The sequence below is a fragment of the Solenopsis invicta genome, chromosome 16 (genome assembly GCF_016802725.1).
Source record: "Solenopsis invicta isolate M01_SB chromosome 16, UNIL_Sinv_3.0, whole genome shotgun sequence".
Classification (NCBI taxonomy): domain Eukaryota; kingdom Metazoa; phylum Arthropoda; class Insecta; order Hymenoptera; family Formicidae; genus Solenopsis; species Solenopsis invicta.
The window spans coordinates 5,085,906-5,108,311 of NC_052679.1; the positions used below are offsets into that span (position 1 = coordinate 5,085,906).

Below are 22,406 nucleotides of genomic sequence, written 5' to 3' on the forward strand. Positions count from 1 at the left end.
GCTTATTAGTATTTATTTTTATGATTTTGAATATCGCATTTACGACACGTAAACGTTATTTGTAATAGTATTGTGTGTGTACTGTGTGTGTGTGTGTGTGTGTGTGTGTGTTTGTGTGGATTTTGTCGGAATTAGGTACGGATGGTTAATTGATCTTTGTTATTATGCAATCTTATTTATTTACAGTATTTTGATTTACACTCGGGGTCTCTGAGAGTGGCCGAGCTGTTTATATTTATAATCCATTTAATTTTCAACAAATTTTTTTATTAACAATTAATTACTACGTTTTTTGGCGGTTGGTGTACCAGGTACCAGAATCTGTCTTTGGTTATTATTTCAATATAGAACATCCATGAGTGGTATTATATGTCACAGCTATTAGAAGGTACTACGAACGCGATATTGAAAAAGAAATTGTTAACGTAATATGTACACCTAAACTGTTCTGTAATTCTAAACTCTTGGTGCGTATAGTAACTAGAAAACAATAGGAAATTGTAGAACTTGTTTAAAAAATTAATAATAACAGTAACAATACTCGTAAGTTGTACGAAGATTTACGTCCGTTGTGTCGCGGCTAACTGATTGATGACAGATGTCTCGACAGTCACGACGCTGCGGGACGCACAATCTTAGGAAATTCTTAACTGGAAATTAAGACATGGCGGTACAGCGAGACGACTTTGTCTTTAGTCGTACTCACTGCGTTAGTAACAATAACTGCACGTTGCGTCATTAATTTCTAACGCAACGCTCGAGCGAGGCGTTAGTCCGGCTCGATCGCTCGGTCATACCGAAGAGAAAGGAAATCGCAGCCTTTAGGGATCTTCCAGAGAGTCCTTGCCCTTGGTCGCGTTCTTGCCGACTTTCTTAGGCTGCGGAAAACGCATTGATGGATGCAATAAGAGACTAGATAGATTGTGGAGCCCGGCTACCATATAGCCTGATCCCAGTCGATGTACTTGATCCCCCAAAGTAACAGGTCCAGTGTACTGTCGATCGTCGTGCGTGAACTAGGAAACATGGTAAATTGCTGGTGACTAATGGTGCCTCCAATGGTGGTGTGGATGCATATGGTTGTGTGGATCCATATGGTTGTTTTTCCATATGGGGCAATGTTCTTTCCCGTACCATTGTGTACCGGCAACGCCCCAGTCGGACTTGATGTACGCGGCCGCCTTTTCGCCGATCATCATGGCCGGGGCTGCCGTGTTGCTGGACGTTACCTTGAAAAACAATTGCGTGATCGCGTTTATATTTTTTTTTCTTTTAATTTTTATACGTTAGAATTAGAATTTAGATAAATCTTTTACGTGAGATTTTTATTATAAAAATTAATTTGAATATCGAGGCTAAAAATGGCACTTGTGGCATCGTTGCGCGAAAGCTAGTAAATTTGTTAATCTCGCTTTGGACGATTTATAATTCCCATTTTATCAGATTTTAAAATAAATTTTTATATTGCATATATTGATGTATGTGTGTTAATGTGTATTTTAATATTTTATGTATTCTGATTCTTTTTAATTGCTTTTCGCATTTAACCGCGCACAAGATTATAAAATAGAATACTATTTTGAATTCTAACACGAATTATAGATCGTCTAAAATGGGCTTTACGCAGCCGGAAATCTCCAATTGACTGAATGATTAAAAGATTAAATGACGAACGCGTATCCAAACGCGATAATAGCGCGTTAATCTTGAAGGAGAATCTTTGCAACGAAAAAATTCGAAGGTCTCGCTATCCTCGCTAATGATCGTTCATTTTGGCGCGGAAAGCGCTCACTGCAGTAAGAAACAAAAAGAGAAGAGGGAGGGGAAAAAACGCATTAACACTCGCGATATTCCTGCGATACGAGAGATACCTACCTGTGGCATAATGGACGCGTCAGCCACGCGGAGATTCCTGATGCCGTATACCCTCAATCGATGGTCGACCACGGCCATGGGATCGTTATGCGGACCCATCTTGCAGGAGCCCGCCTGATGATTCTCCGGACCGGTGTCTTGGCGCACGGCGCAGGCCCAATATTCCTTGCTCAGATAGGGATACTGGGAGCACGCGGGCAACGGTCTGTGGTTCAGAGTCATATTGTACTTGGCCATGGCATTGGTATTGGCGAGCGACAACGCGATCTCGATACCTTCGACGAGGATCGTCACGTCCATAGGATCGCTCAGATAGTTGGCCCAGATGATCGGTGCCTCGAGGGGGTTGTTACTGGCGAGACGCAGCTTCCCTGTTCGATCAAGTTCGTTTATTGGCGACGGTTAATCGGTGACGGAACAATACGCTGACGCGCGATACATTGGCTGTCGAAATTCGCCAAAATTTCATGGACCACCGAGGTGCAACGCAAGAGCATTGGTTAATCAATTTGTAGAAATTTTCCCCGGTGATAATCACAGTCGCGGACGAGCTGTTCTATAATTCTCGCATTAAATTTACGGACAGAATTTGGGTGCCGGCGGCCGCCGGCGATCGATAATAAATTCATCGAAATTATCATCTAATTAGTTAATTTTTGCGGACGGAAGATCGGTATTTCGGGCTAATTACGTTCGCTTACCCTTGCTACGCGGATGCGTCATCGTCGGCGACATGCTGATACTGCGACCGTTATTGTTCATGATCGCGCCCACTTCACCGGTGGTTGCGCAGGCCGCCTGATAACCACCGAAGAACAGCTGAATATCGGGATGGTCCGGAGTCGTGTAGATCGATGGTAGCATACCGGTCAATTGCGATAAACCAGTCGACGCCATCGGTCCTTTCTGGAAGGCGATATATTCCGCGGCAGACGCCCAGGTCAGGTCGTACAGATTCGGCTGATTGATGGTCCACGATAGAGTGTACGACACGTGATTATGCAGGTTCTCCCCGACACCTGGAGCAAAATGGTTCGACCGATTAAAAAAAAGAGCAATTATCGACTTTGACGATAATTCCTGTCGAACGGTGATCCGATCGAGCGTCGACTCGACGCGACGCGACGCTCGTTTCCGTCAATTACGTTCAATAAGAATGAAAACTTTGCGCCTTTCGCAATTAACGGAGACGTTCACACCTATATCCGCGGAAATTAATCTCGGTCGTACTTCAAATAAGACACTCCGAAGAATCTAAGAACTAATTTGCTTCAATGCTTAATTAGTTCTCTTTCAATAGAGCGAAACTCTAGTTCGGCTCTTTTGTTGAGTTTATATCTGGGGACAGACTCGATACTCTTGTCGTAATGCGGAATTACGGATTGAATAATAAACTTTCGTGCGTCATCGGTAAATTACGGTAAATTCTGTCGGGGAAGATAATTATCTCTTCGCCGAGACGATACATCGTCGTATTCATAATGACTTACATGTACGATGAATGGATCGCTTACCTGGAAGATCCTTGACGACTGTGACGTTCATCGCCCGCAGATGTTCCTTCGGCCCGATTCCGGAGAGTAGCAACAGTTGAGGCGAATTTACGGCACCACCGGAGGCGATTACCTCCTTTGTGGCGCGGGCAACTCGAAGTTCACCATCCTGAAGATGCGTTCATTGAAACTCACATCACCAAACTCACCGACGCGCTTTAGAGCGCGAACTTGATTTTGTGTCTAAGTGCCAGTAACCGCTCCGACAAAAAGCAAAGTTCTCCGAGATGTTGCGCGATATGGTCGTTGTTATGTCTCTATCTACTTTCGACAACGTATATTTTACGAAATTTAACGCGTCGAGTTGTGAGCGATTAAAAAAATCAAAAATAAAAAGAACGGCAATTCAAGATCGGACTAACTTAAGCGTGATCTTTATGTCACGCTGTGATATCTAAAGATGTCAATGTTAAATGAACTAGGAACAAATTGATTATTGATTTGCATATGAAAAACTTGTACGTAAATGCAGCACAACGTGAGATAAAAATTATATTCTCTTATAACACCCGTGAAAGTGACTTTATTATGCGATATCTGCGCATGAGCTATCAATTATTATGCAATCGTTACTTTGTACGTTGAAAACTTATAACTTTAGCGCGAGTGAGATAAAAAGAATCATCTTCTTAATGTCCATGTAAGTGACTCTATCATGTGATATCAGCTGTTACGCAATTATTGGTGTGCGCGAAAAACTTGAAACTTTAGCGGACGAGGAAAAAACTCGTGTTTCGTTATCTAATGAAAAGGACTTTGCATCGTGCGCGTAATTACTAATGCGTTGTATCTGAATACAGCTAAAACCATACAATATGATCCTCGACAAATTTCCATTCGTGCATAATACCGATTTTTCAAGCGTGACGTATTCGGCGTATATTAATAAAAGTTGCGGCGGAATTTTTCTGTGACTCTCGACTAGATAAAAACGACCTCTTGCTCGCGATATCGTGACAAATAGAATTTCCGGTATCTATAAAAATTATAATTGTCAATCACGCGACTCAAATGTTCGTAAATAGGTTTATAGGTAATATTGCTGCAATTATAGTATATAATGATTTGGGAAGCTTATTATTAACTTGACAAATGACGTTTTAGACTTTCGTGGAAGATGATATAAATTGAAGTTTTATCTCATATCTTATCTTTTTTTACTTATATCAAATATTTAAAGTAGAATATCCGTAATTAGGTTAATAATCTTCAAATTAAGTTATTCACTAAAAAAAAATATTCAATTGTGGAATGATCTTCTGTCAAATAAAGTTTCTAACATTTTTGTCACAACTATCGATATGCACGATTACGTCACATTTTGGAATAATTATTTAATAGAATAATTATTATAATTTAGAATATAATAATTATTAAATTAAAAACTTATTCACAAATATATTAACAAATCGTAAATGTACGAGAAAACGATGAAATAGAAAACTTTTCCCGTGTCATCATTGGCGAGTTAGAAAAATAACGTATACTAACTTGATAGAATTGGACTCCAACGGCCTTGCTGTTTTCGATGAGAATCTTCGTGACCGTGGCGTTTAGGGAGACGTGCAAATTACGCCGATGCCGCACCGGTCGCAAGTACGCCGCGGCACTACTTACTCGGACACCGTTCTTACTTGTGGTTTGAGCCACACTAAATCCTGTAAATTGGTCGCCATTCAGGTCCTCGCTAATCGGATATCCTCTTTCGGCGGCCGCAGCGAGGATGTCATCCGCGATCGGAGGCTTCCACGGAAACCGTTCGACCGTTAACAGGCCACCGGTCGAATGATACTTCCGACCAACTCGGTGGATCTCCGTGTTGTTCTCGGAACACATGAAGTACGGCAGGACCTAAGACAAGATCAGTCGTCTCTTGCAAATGTATTCACGTGAATGTATGAAAACTTAAAAGCGATTGATTTTTAGAAAACAAAAATACAGAATTGTCTTTTTTTAGACATATAAATAGTTTTATAAAGCTGCGAGACTCGCAATACCACGGCTAGGAGACGTATTTTAATGATGTTACAACTTATACTTTACAGCGCTTTATAATTCAACAAGTTTGACAAGTTACGACTAAGATGATTGCGTTGAAACGGCAGTTCGTATCTTTTACATTCACCATCGTATCGACTTGAGATTATCTTGAAACTTAAAGAGGCGAATTGAATTGATTTAGATTGCGCTTTCGCTTTTCTCGGCTAAAATCAATTCGCGCTGAAATTTAGATTCTCCAAAATACTCGAAGTGGTCCGTCGAGAGAAATTCGTGAGATCTTACGTCGCGCCAACTCCATCCGGGATTACCCCTGGCCGCCCAATTGTCAAAATCTTTCGCGTGGCCTCGGTTATACATCATACCGTTGTGGACGGACGTCCCGCCTAGGTTTTTACCACGCGGCCAACTGCAGGTTCCGCCGGTTGACAGACAAGCGTTCATCTCGTTCGTGGTTTGATACTGCCAGTCAATGTCAGTTCCTATCGGCAAAATTGTCAGATCGTTTAACATGCGTAAAGCCCGCAACGGATCGTAACAGCACTCGCAATAATATAGATTTCAGATGAGCGCTACAACAATTTCCTCTCGAAGCGCTCGCTTTTTTAAATAGGAGCGATTATGATTACTCGCATTATGTCAGATCCGCGGATATCTGAGAGAGTCATACGTGCCGAATCATTTTACCACATCCCTACAGATTTTATATCAACTAATTTGACATCGATCCTCGCTTAATAAAATTATCGGTGAATTAAACGCGCGGCGCTCTGATTAAAATCAAGCCACGGAGATGCTAATAAGTGATAATGTATTAGCTGTTATTGAATTTTAAACAGACACGTGCAAAATTTTATTTCATGGCATAATTGATAATGAACGTTGAAAATGAAAAAAAGATGATTCTAACGCGAATATTCCACGGGGAGAGATCGAATCGAAATGAATCACGGGCGAAAAAACTCGCGCATTCTCATTTTGTATCCTCACGTTTCCGATATCCATATTTGCGTTGAACGATAAAGTGAGAATCAAAACTGATTCTAGATTGTGAGCGCCCTAAACACTCATTATCGCGGCGAGGTTTGAGCGCGGTATAGATAACACAGCAGCGGCGCGGCGCTGTGTATACGGGGATGGTCCAATTGAAACTTACCCAGAAACATTGCCACCATACTGGGAACCTCGGCACCCGGTGGTTCGTCCGGGCCGGCTTCTAGCAGCAAAACTTTCCATTCGTGTATGTCGCTCAGTCTAGACGCCACCACGGCACCGGCTGACCCTCCTAATTTCAAAACGACAAAAGTCATTAAAGTCCTATCGTTATTCAGCGCGAAGCGGCTATCGGTTCGAGAAAAATGCATCCGGTGGCGATGCGGAAGAAACAGGTTTCGAGTGAAACGCCACTCTATAATTGCGTTCGCCGGAAGAAAGGCATCTGCGTGACCCTAATTAACGTTTCCTCTTTCGCGATTAGATATGTCATCGGACGATAGATCGCGGTTGATTCAACGTTGACGGATCGTTCGCGCCGTCGGTATATCAACGTTCGCTTAATAACAGGCGCGAGGAAAGCCAGGAAGAGCTCCGTGCGTCCGACAAGAGTTGAAAAGTCATCAGCCGATGGTGATTACCGGTGCTGACGCAAGAACGTAATATAGATTCTCAGATTGTTATGTTAATCGACTATCGCCGGATGCACGTAATTTAGCGCCGCGACTGTTGTTATTACGATCCTATCAATTGTTACAAAAAGCTTTGTCTACGGCGCATTGGAAAGTTGGTAGTTAAGGCCTTGGCAATGGCTTGCCAAGAACCGTGTGATTGCAACTATGTGCACGTATGTGTATTTACGTGCGCCAACGATTCATGAAATCGCACTCGTCTCTTCGGCGATTTAAATACTTCTCCGTTTTTCCAAAATGGATTTTCCTAATTGCCTGCAAGTCACACTATACGATATACGATAAGCCGGATATTTTTGCACACACGAAAAATATTATACGTGTCAATCTTGATATTTCATATTGATATAAAATCCGACTGACGTTTTATTTTTAATTTTTAAATTTTGCGCATTATATCCAGATATGGATATTATCGGGATTATCAAGCATCCTATTTTAAGTCCTATAATTTGTTTTTAGATTCAGAATAAGACAATTAAACTTACAATGGGATGGTACAATTTTAAACGGAATAAGATTTCGAAATTTAATTTTAGCAAATACTGATCTCACCTTGATTTTACATATTATATAAAGGAAGTGTAAGAAGGAAATGAAGGAGATGTATTATTAATTATATTGTAGTGAAATAATTTACATGATTATATATATAATATTTTAGTTTTGAAAAATTTTAATTTACTCGTTTTTCCTTTTTATTAAGATTTTCTACAGAAACTCTGTCCTTTTTTCGTTATTATATTATATTATCTGATAACTCTCGATATTACGTCAGTTTATTTGCATTCCCGTATTTTTAGCTAAAACGCTAGAAAAGTTGTAAAATATGGTTTGACTATTTAAATAAAGCACCTTATCGCGATGCCTTCGCAACTCTGTACCGGGCAAATGAATTGTTAATTCAGGTTTTCACGAGTGTGCAATGGAAACGGACATTCCCATAAGCGGAGGCCCTCGCGTTTGCGTGGTCAGTCGAGATTTGCGAATGTCACCGCATTATCGGCGACGTTCGTTTGAAACGGTCACGCGACTGGCATAATTTGTACGCCCGTGGAGCGCAGGTACAATAATGCAGGAGCTTCAATAATGTTGCTTCATCATACATGAAAATGTATTATTTTGTTGCAGCGTACCGACAATAAACATAACGACGAGACGGGAGGGAGAGTCCGCGTTTATTTTTCTTCTATTTTTAATATCTGATTAATTGGTCAGATTAACTCAACGGGACCGTGAGTATATATGCCTTTCATGCGACATATAAATACATTCCGCGAGTCTGTCGCTTACAACGGAATTGCGTTAATCGAATTCTACTTTCCCGCAGATATTACGGATTACAGCCAGCCGGGGATATTCTAATCAAGAAATTCAATTAGCATTTCCGCGTGTGTATCAAATCGCGTTACGGCGACTGCCACTTGCGTAATATGATTTGCCCGCCCTATTTTGTCGATCGCGCATAATTACGTCCATGTAAATCCGGGCTCTCGTACAAATGGCCAAATACAAATGGTTTCTTTTCTGACTTAATGTCTTCCGTGCGAATGCGCTTATGCGCCCGGCATTTTTACAGATTAATTTTGCGGTGAACGCAAGCGCGAGCGTGGATTTCATCGCATCTCGTATAAAGTCGCTTTCTATTAGCTGATAAATGTCCTCGGTATAACGGACTCCGTCGACGAGAAGCCAACGCGGAAGGAATTTTTCGAGCGTGAAACTTTTATCCCCCCCATTTATTTGAAGAGCAGTATATTATTGCGACCGGGTGGTAATTACGGTAATTTTCTAATAGGGATCGGAATGCGTTCGTAGAAATCAATCTGCACGTCAGGCGTAAACAACTGAGATTTGCACACCCGGTACATGACTTTGTGCCACATTATTTGCATGACCCCGAAATTTGCAGCGTTGTAAATGAACCTTTCCGGTCGTGCGTAATGGTATACTTGATAAGAGTTATCAAATGGTGAAAAGTAACTTTTCTAAAAAGTAAACGCGTACACGCATTTTAGACTTGGATATACAACAGCACATCAAGTGCGTGACGTAAAAAAAAAATATATATATGTAATATATATATTATACAAATAACTTGCGTGAATTTTTTCTTTAACGTAATTTTACATTTATATCTCGCATAAACTGAGACAGTGTTCGAGGTTTTAATTAAAACGCAGCTGGTTAATTTTCAATATTATCTCAAGCATCTGTTAACGTGGTGTTCTTTTTTCTATTAGACTCCGACATTTCTGTTTATCCGTCGGATTTCGCGTGAATTATGAAACGAATGATCATGTTAAAAGATATATAGGACGAGAGAACGAGACAGTCGATGCATATTCAACAAGATTACTTCCGCAAGTCAGTTCCCACCTCTTCCTCACATTCATGAATTTTATATTCATAATACAAGACGAATAAATATTTATTTAACCACAGCCGTAGTGCTGTCTGGGAAATTGCACGTGTTTTAACTGTGTATTAAACATGAAACTTACGGATTGCATTTTTTTTTCTACGTATCTATATAATATATACATATTCGATGCTATGGTCCTTGTGCGATGAAACATGTTTCTCAATCTCGCCGATTTTCTCTCTTTAGCATGATGAAATTCTCGCGATATTTCAATCTATGATTGTTAAACGTGTTTGCAGCGTGCTTAAAAGGGCCACGGCGCTGCCGTTTGCGGAAAAATGAGTTACGCGACGAAACCGCCAGCTCTTTGCCTTCCTCTATTCACAAATGGAAACGAGAAGAAAGTTCCCGGAAGGAAGAAAAATAAGCCAACGGGAACTCGCGCGAGCGAATAAGGACACGCGCCAAATTCGTCTCTCGATAATTAGTCGTTTAGTTGAACTTGACGCTCGCGACCTTTGAGCACCGTCTCGCGTATTTCTATGAATTTTTTTTTTTTTTTTTTCTTCATATTGACGCCAAGCCGGAACAAACTGTGGAAGGAATTTTATCCGCACTAAATCAGCTTAACGATGTCTATAATTAGCTCTTTTATGAGAACCACTTTGAATTCAGCAATTAATAAGGGAAATTACTTCCCGTTCCGGACAAACTTTCCGTATACGTACTTTAAGTAAGCAAACGTGAATACGAATTGAATTTATGTTAATTACGTTGTTACAAGAATATATTAATGGCCGAAAATAATATTTGCATTACTTAGCTTCTAATATAGAAATAACTTATGTAAAATAAGAAGATGTTACATCATAACACATCTTTATAAAGATGACATGGTTTCATTTTTTTTGCTAATTAAAACACGTTTATAACGTTCTTATAACTTTTGCATAGCATTATTGAAAAGGTTAAAATATTCAAATCCTTTACTATGCCATTTCAATGCTATAAATCTTTTACATGCTAAAATATTCCTGTTCTCGAAATAAACTAACTTTGAAATAAGCAATGTTATTAAACTGCTCATTAATTTGTGACGTATTTTGACTTTGAAATAAAGTTTTGAAACTATTCAAAACTGACAAATATGCGACATACAATTCACGTGAGACAAAAATTGTAAAAATTCACACAAAAATCATTTATTAGCCAGACTGCAAAATTCGCTGTAGATTTATATTGGACCTCTCATCTTTATGTTATAAATAAGTATATGGAATCTCTAACCCAAAAAGAAAATCAGAGAAAACTACGAGAATTTTTTATCTTCATTAAAATATATACGTCCATTAGTGTATATTATTTTTTAATGTGGTGACTTGTTTTTCTGTTGAAATTAAAATATCGTACTTTAATAGAAGATGAATATATATCTTTGTATACTGCTTTTGTCTCTACAGAAAGTTAAATAATAAATTATTCGAGTCTCCACGGATGACAGTTTATACGGATGACAATTGATTTATGTAGCTGTTAATATTGCATGTACCTCGAAACGCGCGTCAGTTATTTTTTCTAGAAAATATAGTTATTTTTCCGCATACCGCATGTTCAATCGAGATTGAGAAAAATATATTGTCTAATGAGCGGGCAAGAATGTCGTTCAAATATCTGTCTCGTTCGAATAGTAAATATTCTCACCATTGCGCGCTGGAATTGTTTTATGTTTTCTAACGTTTTCGTGCGCGGCTCGGTGATTCGCTTTCGGCGCAACAGCGCGGAAAATAGACTGCGTCCGATCGCGATCGTTCTTGTCGCCGTTCTTTCGGTATTCGCGATCCGTTCAGTTTCTCTCTCTCTCTCTTTCTCGCAAGAAGAATCAGTAAAGTGGTAACACCGCGAGCACGATAGTCACTTCTTTCCGCACGATTTTCCGCACGACACGTTTGCGCTCCAGAGCGTTGAAAAAATATTCTTTCGACGCCTGTTCAACAGTTGACATGTTCTCTTACTGCTAGCTATTTCAGTTACGTGTAAGTAATTTTTATTCTATGAACGCGCGCGTGTGTGTGTGTGCAAAATTTAAAATTTTTAATTTATTGAATGTTATTTATGAAGCGTGATTAAAGATCGCTTATCGAATCTTATATATAACTGCTCGGAATGCAATTAAGAATAAATGAGATTATGATTAAAACAAGCAATAAATAAAATTTAATTTTTAATAAAGGAAGTATTACATTATTAATTCTAAAAAAATTAAAATTATATAATATGTATTAAAATTAATTAAAATTGTATCTTACAAGATAACAATACATGGCCGAGCACTTGTTGACAGCTCCTTTGTAACGAGCGTAATTCGTGAAAGATGTTGAAGACGTAAGTGGAAATATGACGTTTGTGAGAGATAATGGTCTAGCTTTGTGTAACGTTGGCCAAAGTACTTTTTAACGCCGCTGGGAATTTTAATAGAGTCGACTGACAATGGTATTCATCGGTAATAAAGATCGCGGGGACTGTTATTACAAGATGTGGAATTCTTGGACGCTGATTATTTTTATTAATCTCTGAAGGCCAAGATATGAAGTATTATTTATGAAAGTTGTAGGCGAATGATTGCAGGTTGTCGCTACTGCAACAGATTGTCTCTTTATCACGGTATAATTGTCATAATTGTCGTAATTGTTATAATTACGAATATCTTTCATCGATTCGGATAAATTTTTGTACGCAATACTTTTTATTGTTAAACACATTTAGTTTCTTGAAAAAAAAAGTCCAAAGTTAATCTCTCATCTCTTTTATTTAAAAGATCAATATTATTTATTATTGATCTTAATCGTAATTTTATTTATTTTTATTTGCTTTCCTGGCTTTCCGAAGCTAATAAAATTATTAAAAATAGAGGACCGATCGAAAAACTATCATTAATGTATATTCACGTAAATAATATACTATGTGTTACCTGTACGTTTATTACATAATCCACTAATTGTCGTGATTGTTTCAACGAGATCTAAACGTGATAGATGGCTTTTGTTATGTCCTATAGGTCTCTATATATATATGCCAATTGTTCAATTATCGTTAACTAACCTGCGTGAGATAGATACTAAACCGCTAGTTTAGGAAATGTAAAAATATTGCGTTTCCACACGGTAATAATACTTGTCTTGATTGTTCGTATATTATCAGATCTCGTGCACGAAGACCGAGGCGATAAGTGGAACGTTATCGAGTAATCTCAATATCGATTGAGGCCGCGAGCAAAAAGTGTGCATGCCGTGCGGTGAGTCGAAAAAATCTGAAAAAAAAAATAGAGAACACGCCTAATTTACGTGTTGCAACGCGAGTGTTTTTCGGCTTGTTACTTCCATGACCACAGAGAAATTGAGAGAGAGAAAGAGAGAGAGAGAGCGAGCAAGGATATACCCCGGCGAGCCCAGTCTCTCTAAATATCCGCGATAATCCGCGAGCAACGATAATCCCAACCCGTGTGCCGGCTGGTTTCCTCCTTTTGCGCGTCACGGGAATTCCTGCTTCTCATCCTCCTCTTTCCCGTCCTACCTACGACTGTAATGCGACTGCATTTGAACGAGAACTGGATACACGAAGGAAGAAGAGAGAGAGAGAGAGAGAGAGAGAGAGACCACTAGGTGAAATCGCGATTCTGTTTCGACAGAAATGACCTGCTCTTACATAAACTGTATACAATGCGCGCATATACAGCGTACGTCGAAAGGAGCCGATGCACTCGTGCATCGCTCGATGAGCGTGCGAGTGTAAAAACCAACGAACGTTCCTTGATTTTTCCTATGCTTTCCGTGATCGATTTCGTACGCGTGCACGTGTGCGCGATATATCTCCCATTGGAATCGCGGAAGAATCTCGAGAATACAGAGCTACGAGAGATATCATTGGGACCGCGGGAAGCGCGAAAGTCCCAGTTTGCGAGCGTCGGAAACATTGTGTCCCTCGGCTCGTCGCGTTATACGCAAAACACATTCGCGCTACCACGTTCATCGATTCGTATCTTTACGACCGCGCCAACTCGCTCGCGCCCGCGACAGCGACAGTTTGCTTATCGTTAGACGGCATTTACGTCTCTGCAACTGCTGTCGCGACTGCTCGGTCAAGGGTCCGTGATTTAGCGCCGCGCGAGGAAAGTATACCTCTCTCCTCTCCTCTCCTCTCCTATGCCCGCTCACGGCGATCTCGCTCTCGCTTCCCGAACCGCGGATTTTACGTATGCGCCACGCTACACTTGCTTCCTTACAACGTGCACGTACAATTTTCGCGGTTCCCGCGTGTACGGAGCTTCCTCGACGGTGTTACGTGAGATGCAGCGATAGCCGAGTGCCCGAGCGGTTAGTATCGAACGAGCCGCCGCTACGCTTCCGCTTCCAAAATCAACTCAATTTATTCGGTTTATCATAGCGCTGGTACGTCTCTCTTCTGGTGTATACTAACTCGTGTCCGTACTTGCGCGGCCTGTCAATCGCCGACGCTGACATTAATACGTGACTGATCGCGTTGCGCGACTGGAAATAACTCGTAATAGGAAACGAGCGGCGTGTGAGATTCCGCGACAGATTGCAATTTGTACTCGTCTGGAAAACAAGTCTCGACGATCGTGACGTGCGCGTATACATGTGAGAGAACGTAATTATATATCCTTAGGTTTCTATTTATGAGACGCGAATAGACAATTTGAACTCGCCGCCGTGCCGCGCGCCGGTGCGAAACGGCTTATTTATTAGATCGTATCTGTCGAGTTTGCGCTGATATTTTCATGCACGAAACGTACAATTAGCGACCAATTAACTTGACGAAATAAATAGCGAATTAAACCTTAATATTTTTCATACTAAAATAATTCTTCAAGTCGACAAATATGATTAAAATGATACTTGGAATAGCTTGAAAATTCGAGAAACGTGTACGTTAATGAAGAATTAATGCAACTCTTAAAAGGTGATGGACGTCGGTAGTTAAATCATTTACAGTCGCGAGTATTCGTATAAATTATCTACCATCACGCGCGCGTTATCGCGAGCGCGACGATATGCGCGTGCATCGCGGCGGATATTAAAATCGTGAAAATTTGATTCAAGATCCGATATTTAATTATTAAAATGAAGGGGACCGGAAGAAATCTTCTTCGTCTCCACACCGAGAGCGTATCGATTTCGACGCGTCTGTAGCGCTGACTTTTCCGACAATATTTAGCGTTAGCGTGTCGCGTTTTGACGCGTTGCAGATGCAGAATGATGCGCGTTTATTCCGCTCGGCTGCCGTTTTATTTTCTGGCTGTGCAGGCAGCCGTGTTTGATCGGCGAAAAATGCGGGGGGAAAAGTCGCACCCCTCCGAGGGAAAAACACGGGCGATCTCGCTGCCTGTTATTGCCGTGAAAAATTGCGAACTTGGGATCCGCAGACGCATAGGGTTTCCAGAGAGAAAGATACCAGTTTATACTTATTAGTTTGTTACACATATATTGTGCTACGCATCCTGTACACACAGAATTGAAAATATCTGTATAACGATGTACTATTTTTACAGCACTTTATTAATATGATTTTTAATAAATTTAATATAGCAATTTAAATAACATAAAAAAGTAGTATAGATCAATCATTTTTTTGGCGGCACCTGCTGTAATACTTTTTATCTCAATCTTTAATATTTTTATAGTATCGCATATTTCTTTTGAAAGAAATGCCGAATCTCGAATTGCATATCACGCTCTTAAAATTAACGATCGCATTCCATTTCAGCATTCCGATTCGCCCCCCGTAAATAATCCGCCAATACCAGCGCACGCTGCAGTCGTCATCGCGTATTAACGAGCCGCGACAGATCGCCAAAATGTATAAACAAAATGCAGGACAGGCGGGCGCGTTCGCGCATGGGCGATCGCGTCGCCGGTACGAATTATCCCGAAATGCAAAGAGCGTATGAAATTCGTTGAGCCGTTTAAATCACATTATGCACCGTCCTCTCCGCATCGCTCGCGCTGGCTATCTGCATCCCAATCCCCTCCCTCTTTCCTTTCTCACTCTCTCTCTCTCTCCCTCCAACAAATTTTACCACCTTCGAGAATTTATATGTCCCGACAGGCCGAGATAGGAACGTATGGAATAATGGAACGTAGCTTCGTCGGTGTAATGACGCGATGGCCCGCGATGGTCGGACGAGGTGGTTTCGACAGGGGGGGAGACACGGGGGACCCGGACAGAGACAGAGAAAGAGAGCGAGGGTGAGGGAGTGGGTCGGTGCGGCGCGGGGGCGGTAATTAAATTAATGATGTAATAATCACGCGCTTCGTGACCGAATAAATAACGGTCTGTATTAATATCGCATCCGAACGGGATACGCGGTGCGTAGGAACGATCATGCGCGTCGAATTGCATTTTCGCCGGCGAGATCACGCCGTACCCCTGTAAACGACAAATAACAATTACCAGCCGTGAGGCACGGGCGACGACTCGTGATAACTGTGTTTGGCCATGGTAAACATGTAAACGCCACCGGAAGGTTTATAGTGTTTTTTTTTTTCCTCCCCCAGTTTCGCTCGACGAAGGCGGGAATTCGCTGCGAGACAAGCGCGAGGTGGTGTTCCTCCTCCCGCGTGAACCGTCGATCTTTTGCCGAGCTTTTCATTTAAACCGAAGTATTCCCAATTACTTTTTAATTAGCGCTTTAGTGGCTTGTTAAATTTTCGCGAACAATTCGTAAAAATTGCGTATTTATTTTTACCGCGGATGCTACGCACGAAAATGTTTCCTCTGCTCTTTCATTATTCCGGTTACGGAGGGCTGCTGAACGGCAGAGGGGTATAAAATGTTGCAAAACGTTTTATAGTGATTATTTCATTTGCTAATGCGTTACGTTGAATATATTTATTCATACGTATTTCTTCGTTTCTCATCGGAGAACGCGTGCAACATTTTTTTTTTGTTTTGTTTTTTTACTTCCCTTTTGCAGCGGGAACGCGAAATAAACGTTGCGCGAAAAACATTTGTTATTCCAATGGATTTTTCGGAGTTTAGATCTTGCGTTACACGCGAAAACTATGCTTACGGGTCACATAAACAGCCGGCGCGTACCGGCGGCATTCGTTTTGCTCATTTTGCGCTTTTTACCGCGTGCCGGTGTTTTATCTTGATTTTCTAATCCATCTTCTGCACATTCAGGCGACCCCGGAGCGATATAAAGGGCGCTTATTTTCCGGATTGTTACAAGTGCACCTTCATCATTCTTTACGTCGACTGTTGGCGGAATAATAAGCTTTTGCCTCGGTTCTCCCGAGATTTCTCGCATCTCACGTCCCTCCTTCCTTCTCTTTCTCTCTCCCCCCTCTCCTTTCGTCGATTTGCTTTGAACATAATTTATATTTTTAACTGAGATGTTACGACATCATTGCAATTATTTCAATTACACTATGTCACGCCGCGCTATTCATATCGGGATTTTATTCAACGAAGCTTTATCGCGACAGCGTACCGCTCAGCTCTAATGATAATGACAAAACCCATTTTCTTTCCTTTCCAGTCGACTCGACCCTTTTACCGCCCTCCAACTTCTGCTTCAAGCATTGCACCATTATAATTATTCTACGAGCTTCTTTCTCCCGACCGGGCATTGACGGAATAATTAATAAGCATCACGCTAATTACTCAGCGACGGTATTATTAATATTTTCTCCTCACCTCTTCGTGGTAATACACCCGCGGTCACCGACGGTAACGATTAATCATTCGCACACAGCTACGTTTATTTCTACATTCTCTTGGGCGACGCACGTTTATTTGGAAAAAAAAAACCTACCGCACCTACGCATTCTTACACAATATGACTTCCGAGTGTCGCGTCTCTAATTAGAAACGCGGTAATCGTAATACCGAGGGAACGAGAAGAGACTCTCCACATTCATTATATCTTTATGCAGTATTTTTTTTCCTTCTCCCCCACAGCGCTGCGCGGTATTCTTACTTAGAGGGTAAGCGGAAATTTTCTCGCGGTGTGGAAAATTCGGGCCGCGGCAAGAGGGTCGGTCGATATCACGAGCGAAGCGCGGTCATCCATGCGGCGACCGGATAACCGGTCGAGTCACTGAAAAATTCCATCTTCCCGTCCGGATATCCCGGGAGTCCTATCGGGAATAATCACCGAAAGGGAAGCAAAGAAAATTAGTTTCGATCGCTCGATCCCGAGTTCGGTATCGTCCGCCACCGACCGGCGAATTTCCGGGACGGGATTTACGCGACGGATTTTATCAACCGCATACTAAAATATTCAATTATGTGCTTCTCCTTTCTCCCCTTCTTTTTTTTTCTCTCCTTTACGACCAGGCTCTACGAACCAGACTCGCCGGTCGAATGTAAATGTCGAAAGTCGCGACGAATATCGCGCTGCGCGTCGGGAGACTTACTATTAATCCTTTGTTTTCCCAGCGGGGAAAACACTCCCGAGTTCTCGAGTTTATACATTATTACTGTTGCAACGGGCGACAGCGAGAAGTATTAATTGTATAGAAAATTAGTCCCCGAACTGAAAGGCTCGTTCGTTTGTAACGCTCCGCGTAGCGTCACAAGTAACACACGTATTAAAAAGTTTATATAAAAATTATATATGTATGTTTATGTGTATTGGGTGAGTGCTAAAGTTTTGACGGGTTTTTAATAGATGTTGTGATCAATGTTTTTTTTTTTTTTTTATTGCACTATTAGCGGACATATTAATATATAATTATCGCTGAAAGGGCAACGTTGTCGGCTGTCGTTTAGAAAAAATTGAACACGTATCATAGTATTTTTAATTAAAAGTGAAAATGAGCGAAGGAGAGCTCCACGTACGAACAATAAAAAAATCTACGTGAATTTCGGAGAGGAATAAATATTCGAAATATCGTAAAAGAAACATGTGTGTGTGTGATTTATTCGGAGAGAATGCGATTCCAACCTGCGAAATATGGTTCGTTAAATTTGAACGAGATGATTTCAATCTCAAAGACAAACCACGCTCTGGACAATCTTTAGATACCGGACGATATGCAATTTAGCGGATACAAACGCGCGAATTTCGACAGAAATTGTTGGTAAATTAAACGGTTTTTTAACAGATCGATCGCCTTTCGACATTTAAAAAAAAAAAAAAAAAAAAGAAACCGTTGGTTACATCTATTGAAAACCCATCAAACTTTTGCACCAATATTATATTTATATGTACGTATGTACGCATGCACATACGAATATATATATATATATATGTACGCCAGGAATCGTTGTCCCCTTGATGCTAACGTCGTTAAATTTACGCACGAAACATCAGTTGTTTTTTATTCTCACATTGAATTATGTATCCCCGATAAATATTTCATTAATACAATCATGCTACATTGGTGCAGATATCGTGTGCCGATTGAACCCATTGCGTGATAGCGCGCGATTATATCCGTTTATATTGTATTATTGCGTTATATTATCAAAGTACTATTTGCTAGATATATAGGGCAGCAGTAATGTTCAAGTACTACGAATAATCACCGCGTACATTTGCCTGAGTTATTAATGCTCCTTCATATATGGATTATGCATTTCGTTTCACTTCCCGTTTTTAGAATCAATTTTCCATTGTCTGGAAAAAAAATAGAAAATGGGTTATGGGTTCATTTCGACAGGTCGCGCATGGCCACTTTTATCTCTCGTTACACATTGGTTTTATTATACTATATTTATGGTTCGTTGACTGTCGCACATAATGAACGACATTTACGAACCGCGAACTATCTTCCATTATACCTTTCGCTGCGCGCCGTGACCCGAATGATTTCGGTTCGTTTATCGAAATCGGCAGACTCTTTCGCAAAGTCACGTCCAAATAACGATTAGCAAAATGATTTGTTGTTTGCACCTTTTCACAAGATACCGTCTTGTTACTCTAATGAGGCCGACTTGATTGTTATCTCATCGCTCGAATCGATACTCGAACCGGTTATCCGATCACACACGTGCGCAAGGTGCACACAGGGATACATTCCAATTACGTCGATCAATTTCACTTGTCCATTAGAAAATCACCGGCCGTTACTTTCCTCGACTCTTCCTTTCAACGTAGCAAATAGCCATTACGCTCTTATCCTTAATTAAGCGGATGATAGTTTCTGCCGTCGTTTTGTGGAGCAACAGTTTACGATACGATAGCTTCATCAGAAAAACGCTCGCTAATGCTAGCAATTAGAAGAATCGCATGATAGCGGACTGCATGACAAATGAACCTGACATACATCGGGGCGCTTTGAAAGATCGCGAACGGGAGAGACCCAGTTTTAAAAATTACCAAGTGTAACGACAGTATCAACTAAACGGTGAAAACTGACATATTATTATGATTTATAATTTATATTTTGAAACATTTTAGAGAAAGTTAAAAGAATGAAAACCGGTCTCTTCTTAAATTCTTCTGCGGCGCGGTTTTTTTTTTTACAGTAATTTTATCGTGATAGCGCAAAAATCTCGCCAACAGTGTTTGATGAATTACTGTGGAAAATTGTTAAGTCATTAGTTTTTAACTCGCGGCACACTTTAATGATGCGCAGCAACGCGCCTCGGAGTTAATCGGCGAATTAAGATCTGTGTTTTTTTTTTATACTCACCGCCGATGACGATGAAGTCGTAGTAGTATTCAGGCGGGTTTTTCGGCCTTACACGCTCGCAAGTTTCCGACACTCTCTCCTGGGACAGCACGAGCATTTCCAAAATCGTCATGAACGTCATAAACTGCGAGCCCGAGCAGACCTGGGCAAGGCTCGGTCCCATGGATATCGGACATGTTGGAGCGACCGATACAGGAAAAGACATTCTGCGAACAACGATTGTCGTAAGAAGCGTCTGCGCGGCTGAACGATAATTAATCGCCATTACGTCACGATAGACCTCTGTAAATTCATTTCACGCATTTGTCCGTTGTAACGCGAATCTCCCTCCGCAAGAAAGATAATTTTGCTATTGTTTTTAGTCGATAAATCGGAATGCGTTTGGCAGAATGTAGAATGTCTCTATCCGAACGTTATTGTCACATTTGTCTCGTCGTGCTTGCCTGTCGATTGTAAAAAGAGACGCCGCCGCGCCGGCGAACGGCGAGAGCGCGATGGTAAATTGATTGCGATATTTGGTACACTTAACAGATCAATGGAAGCGCAATAACGCGAGACCATGTAAAGCCACGATTTACGCGTCGCATGACAGCACGTGAGCCCGCAATTCCAACTATCGTGCAAAATCATATTTAATTGGCGTTCGCTATAGTCGCCCGTCACTATGACATTTGCATTTCGTGCGATTTCTAGTTTCGCCGGGTTTTTGTTTTTTTTTTGTTTTTTTGTTTTATTTCCTCCGAGAAGCGGTTAATGTTCGTATCTCCGTTGCCGGCTAATCGAAGTCAGGGACGTGTCTAAACGCGTCCACTCGCGCAAACTCGCTTTCCCGCCACGGCAAAGAGCTCGGTGTGAAAAAAAACACCTGCTAAGTGAAAGACGGTATACTTATAGCGTTTAATTCTAAGCGAGGCGCCTGCCGTTTTAATGTCCCCGATATTTCGCGTTCGAGTTTAAGGCGCATCGATTATTCATTCTTCGTTTCTTTAGACGAGCAGCCCATATCGCGGAACATTACCATAAGCCCTCGTCCGCGGCGGCACGCACGCAGAACGCGAAGGAGCGCGGCGTTTAACATAAATAAATATTCCCTTTAATTAGCCGGAGAAGTTAATAGCATTGTAATTAACCGAGTGTGTTAATTAATTCATCCCTAATTAACACGGCTGCCTTTCTGTGCAGTGGCATTACGCGCGCGCATTAGCGCCCGGAGGAACGAATATTCGGGGCCACAAAGAGTCGTCGCTGGGCTAAGCGCAATGATTATTGTGATCAATTTACATAATTTGTCGTTCGTGCGCCGTACGAAAATCGCGAATTACTTCTTCCGCTGGTCGCGGGGTGCGCCTCGAAAATCGTGCCGGCGTTAATTAACGTGCGCTAATTTCGTAACGTCGAGACCCCTCGCCCTCCCCCTCGAGGTCACGTGAATCACGAATGACACGAACGGGATCGCGTTTTATGTCCACCATTTATAATGTACACACATCAAACTGTTGAACATATACGGGGAACGCGCGTATGATTTATTGCAACCGAGCTACAACACGAGATTGTGCAGAAAAAAAAAGAGAAAAACATGATAGGGCCCGCGGTGAACGCAGACACGAATCGATAAGCCCCGTTCCTCCCCCTCCCCCCCCCCACTCCTTTCTACGCGAACGGGATGCGTTCTCGAGTGTTAACTGTTGTGCGATTTAGATTATGTCGCGATGATGCGGATTATGCCGAGGGAAATTAAAACGGCGCGGCGCCGCGCCGGCGACTCGGATCCGGATCGAGATCCGTGAGAAATGACGTCGAGTGACCTCGAGACACGAGACATGCTAAATGATACTAACGTTACACTGACTGAGGAGCACAGCTCTCCTCTCGATGAAAATCTCTTGTCGATGCACTCCGGTTATACACGTGAGCCGGTAAAGACTCGTGCACGTGCAACGGTGCGCGGCTTTGCTACAAACGGGCAAAGTGTAACTGTAAGACCTCTCACCGTAGAACGTCACTTTATAATTCATCTCCCACTCTGGCAGTCCGATTCCCCGCCGAAGACACCCACCATAGATCACGTCAATGAATTCTACGCGGTTGTAAAGGAAAGGAAAAGTCCCGTGTAATTTTTGTTTTTACTGGAATAGAGATACGTCCCGATAATAAATGACACGGCACTTGTGAAGTTTTTCACGAAGAAATACGATGCGTAATACCACTTAAAGTGCATTGATGATGCGATTTTAGAAATTCCAATGACGCAGCCCGGTTTTAGAAA

At 41.5% G+C, this 22,406-nt stretch overlaps 2 protein-coding genes across 3 annotated transcripts in view; one reads left to right on the forward strand and one right to left on the reverse strand.

Moving 5' to 3' along the window:
• Positions 1–22,406, forward strand: part of LOC105203640 (nephrin) — a 379,020-nt gene that overhangs the window by 106,811 nt on the left and 249,803 nt on the right. The window lies entirely within an intron of this gene.
• On the reverse strand, positions 160–22,128 carry LOC105203623 (glucose dehydrogenase [FAD, quinone]). The gene is made up of 9 exons (XM_011172472.2): positions 21,979–22,128; positions 20,138–20,343; positions 6,583–6,711; positions 5,712–5,908; positions 4,920–5,279; positions 3,390–3,537; positions 2,577–2,894; positions 1,876–2,246; positions 160–1,229 (listed from the first exon to the last, which is right to left on the reverse strand). Exons 2-9 carry the CDS (start codon positions 20,340–20,342, stop codon positions 1,044–1,046), a joined length of 1,914 nt encoding a protein of 637 aa, XP_011170774.2. The 5' UTR covers position 20,343; positions 21,979–22,128; the 3' UTR covers positions 160–1,043.

Coding starts and splice junctions, on each gene's coding strand:
- LOC105203623 (XM_011172472.2), bottom strand. CDS start 20,342: ATGTCTTTTCCTGTATCGGTCGCTCCAACATGTCCGATATCCATGGGA. Junction 5,909..6,582: donor TATGGTGGCAATGTTTCTGG/GTAAGTTTCAAT, acceptor TTTTGCCGATAG/GAACTGACATTGACTGGCAG. Junction 5,280..5,711: donor CCGGATGGAGTTGGCGCGAC/GTAAGATCTCAC, acceptor ATCTTGTCTTAG/GTCCTGCCGTACTTCATGTG.